Raw genomic sequence first — 11,504 nt, forward strand, 5'->3', positions numbered from 1 at the left:
TAACTTATCAGTGTTAAATGATGGGACAGTGTAACTGAGATAGTGTGGTTGATCAGGAATCTGCATCTACAGCAGTTCCACTGTCTAGCCTCCTACACTGTGTGTGCGTGTGCGTTGTGTTGTGTTGTGTTGTGTTGTGTTGTGTTGTGTGTGTGTGTGTGTGTGTGTGTGTGTGTGTGTGTGTGTGTGTGTGTGTGTGTGTGTGTGTGTGTGTGTGTGTGTGTGTGTGTGTGTGTGTGTGTGTGTGTGTGTGTGTGTGTGTGTGCGCGCGTGTGTGCGTGCTGTTGTGTTGTATTATGCTCTTTTTTTAATGATGACAATGAATGGCTGTCCTTTTTGTCAATTCTATTGCCTTTCAATGCTGAAGTTTTTACAGCCATTTCTTTTGTGTAAAGCAATTCATGTGGCAGTTGGTTATAGAGAGTGAAAAATGTAGCCTACATTTGAATTTGAACACTTTAGTACTTTGACTCAAGTAAGGTGGTTGTGCACTTTGTCCACCACCACTGTCTGTAGGAATAAGCCTCTCGTGTTGCCAAAACAGTCTTTTCTTTCTCTCTCTCTCTCTCTCTCTCTCTCTCTCTCTCTCTCTCGGACTTTAACCTGAGACTTGAAGAAACCGTCTATTAAACATGGTGAGTCCGGACTTTTATTATTGGACATGTTAAAGAGATATATATGTTCCATCTTAGATTGTTATTGTATAAATGTATGAACCACTATATTGTTTTTAGATGGCATGGTACAGTAGTTGTAGCGGTGTTAAGGTAAGGCAAGTCAATTATAGCACATTTCGAGACACAAAACATTAAGAGCATTAAGGCAAAGTACAAAAGAAACACATTGTACAATAACATTTGGATACAAGCTCAAAAAGACAAAATAAATATACTGTGCACTGTGTGCAGCACAAGACATTAATCAAAAGTCTCAACAAAAGGCAACGGCAAAATGAGAGTTAATTGTAGCAGACATGCAGTTTTTGTTCCAGATATACGGTACATACATAATATTTAGTTCTGGGTTCAAAAAGCAAAACTGTCCCAGATGACCTGAAAAGTATGAATGGTTCATAATGTAGCAGAAGATCTGAAATGTATTCAAAGCTTTTAAACCAATAGTAGCATTTTTAAATTAGTTCTTAATTGACAGGCAGGAAAGCAGTGTAAAGCTCCCCTAATTGTAAGTTGAAGTGGTAATAACAGTAGAAATACAACAGTAGTAGTAAGATAAGACTATAAGATAAGATCGTAAGTCGCCAAAGATAGTACAGCACTAGTTACAAATACAGGTTACTGGGCAGGGCTAGTGTATATACAGCATGGTAGAAAGACACCTGTAAGTTAACAAAAAAAGAGATAATGATATACTGTATATCAATTCATACAAACACTATACACCCTCTCAGCATTGCTATATAGCATATAGTGCAAGACAAAGTAAAAAACAAAGGAGTGCACATGTAAACATATGTCTAATAATAATGTGTGTCCGTACCACCATACCATACTGAACTGCTTGTTTCTTTTTGATTGAATGAAGTATTTATTAACAGTTTGCAGAATTACAGTACATTTCAAGCACAACTCAATACAAAAACTGTTAACTGTGAGTGGACGACACCATAAAGCATTACACTTGTTTACAAGAGGGTCCACCGTTTACAATTCATCATAACAATTAGAGATGTACAAATTTACATTTCTATATACCGTAAAAAATGGAAATCAGGAGGTAAAAAGGGGTGGGTATCCCAGATTTTAAGGGGGTCAGTTTTGAGCGGTTTTGAAGGAGTCAAGGGATTCACATGTCTTAATGACAGTTGGTAGGGCGTTCCACATTTTTGTGGCATAGGAGCTAAATTAATTTAGTCCCTTCTTTGTGCCGAATCTGGGTTGCACATGGTTTGTTGAACTCCCTCTGGTGTTGTGGGTGTGGACTTCAGACATTAAGGAAGTATTTAGACAGGTACACGTGTATCGAATCTTGTGGACCAGACCCATTGCAAGATGCTGTACTTGCTGTAATTAAAACACTAAATTCTGAGAAATGTTGCTGTGAGCTGAGAGCAACCATAGTGCGACTCGTCATACATCTTCATAGCTAGCGAGCAAGCGGCACAAATTACCATTGGTTGTCTATAGGCCTACGGGGAAGATTAATCTACAATATCATTAGGCCTATACTCTTGCTTCTAAACCTCTCACAGTCTCCAAGTGAAGGTGATTAGAGAGGGGTTGTCTAATAGCATCCGGCTTTCTTTGCTATATGCATCTTCATCCTCCTCCACCCGTCAGCTTCCCTCAGGTGTCCCTGGGAATTAATGTAACCCAGAGAGCCAGCCATCACGAACTGATAGAACATCTGCAGCATCAGGTTACACACACCAAAGGACCTCAGCCTCCTCAGAAAGACCACAGTGGTTCTCAAAGTGGGGTCCTAAATTGAGGGAGTTCCAGGGGGTTCCCAGCTAAATGATAGTTTGAAACCAAAAGGACCCTTCCCTTCGGTGTCTGCAACACTCAGAGTTAAATTAACATTGATTTTACCATATAAATTGAGGTCCCAGAGTTAGAAATGCCATTAAATGGGGGTCTGTAGCCTAATGCATGTCAAACTGCAGGGGGTCCTTGAAATTAAACAGGTTGAGAATCACTGCTAGAGCCGTAAAATAATTCTCTGGGTCCCTGGCATATCTTTTCAAATGGGGTTTCTGCAGGCTCATTAGTGTCAATTCGGGGGTCCTTGACATGAAAAAGTTTGGGAACCACTGGTGTAGAGGTCCAGTCGTTTGTTCAGGTGCACTCCCAGGGACTTGTAGCTGCCCATGATCTCCACCGTCTCCCCATCGAATGATACTAGAGACCAGAGTGACCATCTTGCTCCTGCGATAATCCACAATAGTACGGTAGCTTAGCAAAATAATGTGGACACGGCTTACAAAAGCGCAATTTTTTTTCCACATGTTCTCCATAACCATACATTTCATTTTGGAAGGGGGGCCACGTCATCAAGATGTCAGAAGGCGGCCATCTTGGCGTTCAAAGATGGCCGCCACCTTTTGTGGTGGTTCTGGACAACCGTGGGTCCGACCGACTCGACACCGGGCACTGCACTCCCTGTGGGGGTGTGGAATGTGTGTGTCGAATTTGAAGTCGGTGGGGCAAACGGTTCTCGAGTTACGTGGATTACAGATGTACAGACACACACAGACTTGAATATATGTCAATGGGCAATGCCCATTGGGTTTTCTTTAGATGATGGGTAAGAAGAGAGAGATGTGATGTCAGGTGGTGTGGGCTAAGAAGTGGTCAGGGCTAAGATAAAGTATATGAGATGTACAGTAAGTGCAAAGAGAGATGGTGAGGGAGGGAGAAAATGATTTGTACCAATTGACCAGACAGTAGACAGTAGTGTAACAGGTTACGGTGAGTATAGAGATGGAAATGTTCTAGCAAGCGAAGCCAGTGTATTGAGAATATGGGACATATGTGTCAGGAGTTATTTGTGAGAGGGAAGATGTATACGATGGTAGTGAGACCAGCCATGCCGTACGGTTGGAAACGGTGGCACTGATGAAAAGGAGGCACAGTTGGAGGTGGCAGAATTAAGGATGCTATGGTTGTGAAAAGGAGTGAAAAGGAAGGACATTATCAGAAATGACTAAATTAGAGGATCAGCCCAGGTTAGAAGGTTTGGGGATAAAGCAAGAGAGGTGAGGTTGAGATGGTTTAGACATGTGAAAAGGAGGGATGAGGGTACATTGGGAGAAGGATGCTGAAGATGTAGCTGCCAGGTAAGAGGATGGCCAAAGACGAGGTTTAAGGATGCTGTGAGAGATGACATGAAGGTGGCAGGTCACAGAGGAAGATGCAGAAAACAAAACCAAATGGAGTCCATGTGTGGTCCAGCCCTATGGAATGTAAAATTCAAGCATGTGCTAATGAAAAGTATTTAAAATATATAGTTTTGATGCTCATCCTAGATCCTACTACTATAGGGGATGCAAAGCAATATGTCTGTTTATCCGTCCGACTTCTCCTACCAAATCACTCCGTTAGCACACATCTCTCTATGCACAAAAAATGATGCATGCCACAGAAAACCATCTGCACTACATTGCATCCATGTCATATTTACTGTACAAATATTGCTTTTGTATGACATACTGTTATTGCGCAACATTTCACTGTGACGCAAATTACATTACAATTTCCACATTAACCGACCCCTCCCTTTTCCCTGCGTGTGCACACACACACACACACGGTACTGTACAGTACACTACAGTATGGTAAAGTACAGCACAGTATGGTACAGTAACGTGCGGTACGGCACTGTACAGTACAGTAGAGTATGGTACAGTATGATACCATAAAGTATGGTACAGTACGATGCAGTACAGTACGGTACAGTGCAGTACAGTGTGGTACAGTACGGTACAGTATGGTACTGTGCAGTACGGTACAGTAAGGTACAGTACGGTACAGTATGGTACAGTATGATACAGTACAGTACAGTACAGTACAGTACAGTACAGTACAGTACAGTACAGTACAGTACAGTACAGTACAGTACAGTACAGTACAGTATGGTACAGTATGATACCGTACAGTACAGTACAGTACAGTACAGTATGATACCATACAGTAAGGTACAGTACAGTACAGTACAGTACAGTACAGTATGGTACAGTATGATACAGTACAGTACAGTATAGTACAGTATGATACAGTACAGTACAGTACAGTACGATACCGTACAGTTCAGTACAGTACGATACCGTACAGTAAGGTACAGTACAGTACAGTACAGTACAGTACAGTACAGTACAGTACAGTACAGAACAGTATGATACCATACAGTAAGGTACAGTATGGTACAGTATGATGCCCTGCAGTGCTGTACAGTATTATACAGTATGGTACAGTACATCACAAAGGTATAGCCAAATATATGCTGAAATGCAAAATCAGTCTAATATTGGTGGCCATCTTGAAATTAATGGCCGCCATCTTCTCTCACAATATGGCTGTTAGCCACTGTAGTAATATGAGTATTGTGAGACAGAAGGAAGCTTCTTAGAAATTACAAAGTTCCTAATTCAAATTCTGCACAAGAATACTGTATAATTCTGAAAAATGGCGGCCATTTTGAATTTTCATTGAAAATGTTATATTATCCAAAAGAAACATTTACCAAGTACTATGCATGGAAATATGTCCAAATATGTCTCGAATATCATATTATATCCATCACTCATAAGAAAACGGTTGTTGCTGGTGGCCATTTTGAAAAATGGCTGCTATGGGCGCCATGTTGAAAATTCAAGTTGGGTCCACATCCAAATCTTTTTAGAATGCCTTTGGCTATAAGTGTACCAAATTTCATGCTTTTATCACAAACTGAACGATTCATTGATATAGTGGAGCTAAGCTGCTGTACTAATAGTGTTATACCGATGAAGTCTAGACTGTGTCGGAGTTAACATGCTCTTCTCCTGGTTGATTTGAGACCCGAGAGAGGTTGGTGGCAGACGCGGGTCCCTCTTTAATCTGTCCACCATCACTTACATGAGCACCAAAACCAAACAGAATAGGAATACATCAAAGTAAAGTCCAAAAACGAACCATAATTGTGTACATATATTGCCAGAATGAACGAAATTATCTATTATTGGCAGATTTAGTCACTTATTGATATTCCCTATAGTTATATTGCATTCCTTGACAAGGAAAATGTATATATTGACACCAAGTTTGACCTTTTAGGTGGCTTAGAAGCTGAGATAGCTGCACTTATAGATATTACATGGCGGCCATCTTTGAACGCCAAGATGGCCGCCTTCTGACATCTTGATGACGTGGCCCCCCTTCCAAAATGAAACGTATGGTTATGGAGAACATGTGGAAAAAATTTGGCGCTTTTGTAAGCCGTGTCCACATTTCTCTAAAATATGGCCCTAAGCTACCGTACTACAACCATCTCCTTGGTCTTGCCGGCGTTGAGCCAAAGGCTGAATCGGCTGAATCACAGGTGATAACCTGTGATTCATCCGAGAACATCCGAGAACTCTCTCTCTCTCTCTCTCTGATGTTGAAATTAAAAAATGTCTTAACAGTTTTCTGAAATACCTATGTTTCTGTATCAGTGGTGCTCAATATTTCATTTCAATGATGCTTAAAACACCAAAAAGGGTTCCCGCCCAGAATGGGTTAACAGTTATGTCACTCCTCTTGTCCAGGCTGACAGTAAAGCTGGTCTAAGCACAGTGCAGGAGCAGGCAGAAGGAGAGCCTGAGCAGAAGGAGAGCCTGATGAAAGACAAACCGGAGAACAAGACAGGGGAGCGTTCAGATAATGTCTCAAAGATAGACAAGAAGACGGAGCGACCAAAACATACGGTGAGTTAAGATACGGTCTAGACCAGTGGTTCCCAAACCTTTTCAGGTCAAGGACCCCCAAATTTACACTCATTAGCCCTTGGACCCCCACTAGAAAATATATGCCAGGGACTCCTGATGGATATAAAAATCCACTAGATATGTATTAGGATAAGGACTGTATAAATGGATTATAATTAGCTTCGATAGCGAGAGCTAGAGACTGGGAGCTCCGGAACTCCAAAAATACTTTTAGAAAGTAATCGAATTACAATATATACTCTGCACCAAACTGAGTGCCTAACAGAAGGGTTTAAAACCATTTTTGACTATGAAAGGTTGATACTTATAGCTTAGATTTAACAAGAGTACTTTTAGGAGAATTACCTTTTAAATACAAAGATGAAGAAACAGAGTCCACCAAAAGAAGGGAAGTCCAGTCAGAGCCATTAGATTTTAGCCATTATATTATTTGATTCATGAGAGATAGAATTAAGATTCAACATACAGCATTATATATATATTTACAATAAGATTCACCCAGACCCCAAAGGATCTGGTGGAAAATGGTCTCTCCAGCCCCGTCCTAAAATGGAGCGGGGTATTTATACTTTTTACTCAAAATGGAGATATGTGGGATATGTAGTTTTGAATGACTTGTAGTTCATAAATCGTCACTGGCAACCCAGCAGACCCTAGACCGAGAAAGCACAGTGGCTGGCAGGTTGCTATGGCAACCGGCTGATAAGGCCAATTGTCAGAGCCCGGCTGTCGGCACGGGCACACTCAAGGCTAAAATAACATGTTGTTACTTGTTTCACAGAGGGAAGCAGTCAAATCAAAACAATACTTTATCTCACGCTGGCTAGGGGAGAAGTGTTACTATCTTAAAGTCAGTGGGACAGCGTGACATCAAATGTCAGTCACAGGGCAATTCATAATCCATAATTCGGCAAGACCTATGGAATATCAGGTCAGAGGCCCCATGACAATCTCCTCCACCAAAATAACAGATCTACAAAAGAAAAATACCTATCAACCCCCATAGGAGAATATTGTTACGGCTCTAGCAGTGACTCTCAACCATTTTAATTTCAAGGACCCCCAGTTTGACATGCATATTAATCTACAGAACCCCATTCAATGGCATTTCTATCTCTGGGACCCCCAATATATATTGTAAAATCAATGTTAATTTAACTCTGAGAGTGTACAAATGGAACCAAATCATTTGGTTCCATTTGTACACTCTCTGAGTTACAGACCCATACGGGTCCATTTGGGTACAAACTATCATTTAGCTGGGGACCCCCTGGAACTCCCTCAGGTACCTCTGGTACCTTACAGGGAGAGACACGCAGCAAAGGTCGTCATGAACGGGACTCGAACACACGACGCGCTGTCAGGCACGAGCCTATATGTGGCATGTGCCTGGACTACTAGGCCAGCAGGCGCCAGAGTGTATAGTTATATTGATGATGTCATTCTGATGACATCACGTGACCCGACTTCCCACTCGGATCCTCTGTGCTGCCCATCAAGTTTGAAACCACAGCAGGGACGTGCAGAGAGTGTTAGAGGCAGGGGCTGAAATTCGGAGGGCACTTTTGGACAAAAATAGCAGATCTTCAAGCCAGTCACTGTGACGTGTTGAGAGCTTGTAGATCAGCTATTTTCGGGGCACAGCCCAGCACTCTTTATAGCTAGTGGAGATGAGGTGTACGACATGGATTTCTAAACAAATTTGTTCAACGCAAAATGCTGTGTTCAAGCTTCCAGCATGGCATGGAAAGGAGAGGAGTGGCATTTGCATTTCTTTCACCACAGTAAATGCTGCATTCGTGGTCTGGAGAGGGCTGTTGTAATGTTTTTACAGACGGGTAAAAGGGCAGCGGCTGAAGGCCCCTTTGATGTCTATGTGTGGACATCCCTGAACTACAGACACATGCACACACATGTTGTAACGCCCCCAGGATTCGAACCCGGGTCTCCACTCTCCACTCTCCCACGTGGAAAGCTAACATCTTAACCACTATAATTCCCTACGGCTAGGGGTTGATATTAGACTTTTAGGTCATCAGGCTGAGGTTGTGAGCCACTCTGCCACACACACACACACACACACACACACTCAGGAAACTTGCATATACTTGGTGTTGTTGAAAAGGGAACATTTCGTTTCATTTCAGAGCCGAGCATCGGTGAAGAGGCGGAGACCGTCGATCGTGGACCGCATCAGTCACAACAGAAAGATGGTCGCGGTGGTTATCGGCTTGTTCCTGGTCATCATCGGGGTGGTGATTATCATGGAGGTGACCAGGTCCACCTCCAGCCCTGTGATGGCCTTCGAGTCTGACAACACAACTACAAGCATCCCCACAACAGTTCCACACAAGTCATAATGTCCCTGTTTGTGGACCTTTCTAAAGCCTTTGACACAGTCAATCATGTGCTACTACTTCTGCAAAAAATGCATGATATTGGCTTTAATTCAAGTAAAACAAAATGTATGCTGTTTTCTAGGGCTATTGTTGATCTAGTCTCCAAACTAAGACAAAAACTAGGTTTTCTGTATAGCAATATATTCTGTTTTCCAAATTCCAGTAAACAAGCTACTATGGGTACTACCTGTGAGTGGAGAGTGTTGGCTGATGAATGAATATCAACATCCTAATACATCCTAATACTGGGGGGTCAAATCGTGTCAGGCAATTCCTGCTGTCAAAATATAACCCCCCAGTCAAAAAACACTTTGTTTGAAATAGGCACTCATGCTTTCCAAGGTGTGATTTGGGGTCCTAAGGATGAATACAAAATTGTGGGTTTGAGCTCACATGCCCTTTTGATGTAAATCAAAAGGGGGGTATAACTACCTATCAGTGGGGAGTGTTGGTTGATGAATGAATATCAACACGGTATGCAGGGCTTCAAGTTCACCTACCCCACTTAAAACCTATTGATGGGATGTTGTTACCACCAAGCTCGGATAGCGATTACCTTGATATGTTTTCTGAAATGATTGAGAAGGTATGTGATGAAAACAGGGATATATACTTTCTGGGAGATTTATTGACTTTTTTTCTTCCAACTGTTAACTGAGAAACAAATTAGTGATGACAACAAGTGCATGTAACCTAGAACAGATGATCAATCAACCAACCAGGGTGTTTACCAACAGGTCTGGAGTAACAACATCAAAATGCATTGATCATATATACACTAATGCAAGTGAACTGTGCTCAAAAGCTGTATCTGTACCATATGTGGATGAAGTAAAAAGTATATGTTGGACAGATGATTTCAAAGAGAAGGACCCAAATGGTGCACTTGATGCTTTCATGGGGTTGTTGTTACCAGTCATGGATAAAAATGCACCTGTCAAGAAGTTAACTGTTAAATCAGTAAATGCACCATGGATTGATGAGGAGCTAAACAAATGTATGGCTGATAGAGACAAAATGAAAGGGGCAGCAATGAAATCAGGCAATCATTCTGAGTGGCAGTCATACTGTAAAATAAGGAACAGTGTGACCAAACTAAATAGGAAAAAGAAGAAAATGTATTATGAGATAAACGATATTAAGCATGATGGAAAAAAGCTCTGGGCTACCTTGAATAATATTATGGGCAGGAAAAATAACTCAACACCATCCTTTATAGAAGGGGCATACATCACCAAACCACTAAATATCGCAAATTATTTTAATAATTAATTCATGGATAAAGTGGAGAAGCTTAGGTAAGGGATGCCCAAGCATAGGTGTGAGTCATCATACAAGAATATTAGAGAATGCATATTAATGAAAAAGTAAACTTGTACTTTTGAGTTGAGTGAAGTGACCATAGAAGAGGTGTAGAAGTTATTGTTGGCAATCAATGACGACAAACCACCAGGTATAGACAACCTAGATGGTAAACTACTAAAGAATGTTGCCAAGTTCATTGCTGCAATATCTGTCATATAACATGAGTCTAGGAGGCATATATGTCTGCAAAGATGGAAAGTAGCCAAAGTTATTCCACTCCCCAAGAATGCAAAGAATGCCTTCGCAGGCACTAATAGCAGACCTATACCGTGATTAGTGTTCTAGAAATCACACTTGTGTGAAGTGAGCGGCGCCCACTGTGCTACATCAAGTCTTTTCTGACTTAAATTGTCAAATAATATAAGAAAGAGGCAAACAAGCTCACAACGCTAATTTTACAATATTTATCTGTGGAAACGAGTCAAACTATAAATCCAGTGCCTCACATTTCAGGGGGTCCCCGACTCCCCAGTTCAAATATGATTATTTTGGGGGGTACCAATGCCATGCACGGTTTGGGATTCCGTGGATATGCACGGCTTGGGATAGACTGCCATGTCTTCCTTCTCAGAATGCATTTCTTTCATGTGGATTCCAAGGGATTCGATTTCCCAAAAGTTGCGTAACTGATCTGACAGTGCCTGTTCCTCTCCGACGCTGATGTGCATCACTTCAATTTCCACAACTTCAGTTATGATATTTAACGTGGTGACTTCTCCTTGCAAGTTGCACCAGCCATCCAAATACACTTTCCAGTGCAATATAGTCCTTCATTCAGTCTCTCCATTTTTCCTGTGACCATTTTCCAATTTGGTCTCCGCCAATTAGGACTCCTAATTCCACTGCATCCATCCCTATGAATGATGGGTACATCTACTATACTATGGGCATTCCTTTTGCTTCCAAGTCCCTCCTTATCTTTCCGTTTGGCGCTTTAATCATAGATTGATCATAGATCCAATAAATGGACATCAATGCTTTGATTGTTCTTAATATTTCTCAAACGAGCCTTCACTGCAGGTAATTCTCTGTGGTGTTTTGGAACCAAACACATACATATTCAACGTTTCTTTACCTATAACTGGCAGGTTAAGTGCTCTGGAAATATCCTCTTTAATGAAACTGCGGGTGCTACCCCCATCTAATAGGCAAATGGCTATACTAGGCTTTGCGTTGGTGCATCTATCCAAATGGTATAGCTGTCTGCAGTAATACTGTAGGCTACTATTGTCAGAGTTGCTTGCTACACTATACTAACTGCATCTGCAACACTGTGGTCAGCCTGTCTGTCGTTGCCGTGGTCGGCGCGTATATCA

At 41.6% G+C, this 11,504-nt stretch overlaps 1 protein-coding gene across 1 annotated transcript; it reads left to right on the forward strand.

Annotated features, from left to right (window-relative positions):
- The first annotated feature begins 546 nt into the window (after window positions 1-546).
- On the forward strand, window positions 547-8,852 carry LOC310855145 (uncharacterized protein). The gene is made up of 3 exons (XM_083760039.1): window positions 547-635; window positions 6,245-6,403; window positions 8,572-8,852. The coding sequence occupies exons 1-3, from the start codon at window positions 633-635 to the stop codon at window positions 8,782-8,784; spliced, it is 375 nt and encodes a 124-aa protein (XP_083616165.1). The 5' UTR covers window positions 547-632; the 3' UTR covers window positions 8,785-8,852.
- Window positions 8,853-11,504: the final 2,652 nt, after the last annotated feature.

Source organism: Protomyctophum parallelum (assembly GCF_964188405.1).
Source record: "Protomyctophum parallelum genome assembly, chromosome: 2".
In the NCBI taxonomy this organism is placed as follows: domain Eukaryota; kingdom Metazoa; phylum Chordata; class Actinopteri; order Myctophiformes; family Myctophidae; genus Protomyctophum; species Protomyctophum parallelum.

Coding starts and splice junctions, on each gene's coding strand:
- LOC310855145 (XM_083760039.1), top strand. Junction 6,404..8,571: donor CGGAGCGACCAAAACATACG/GTGAGTTAAGAT, acceptor GTTTCATTTCAG/AGCCGAGCATCGGTGAAGAG.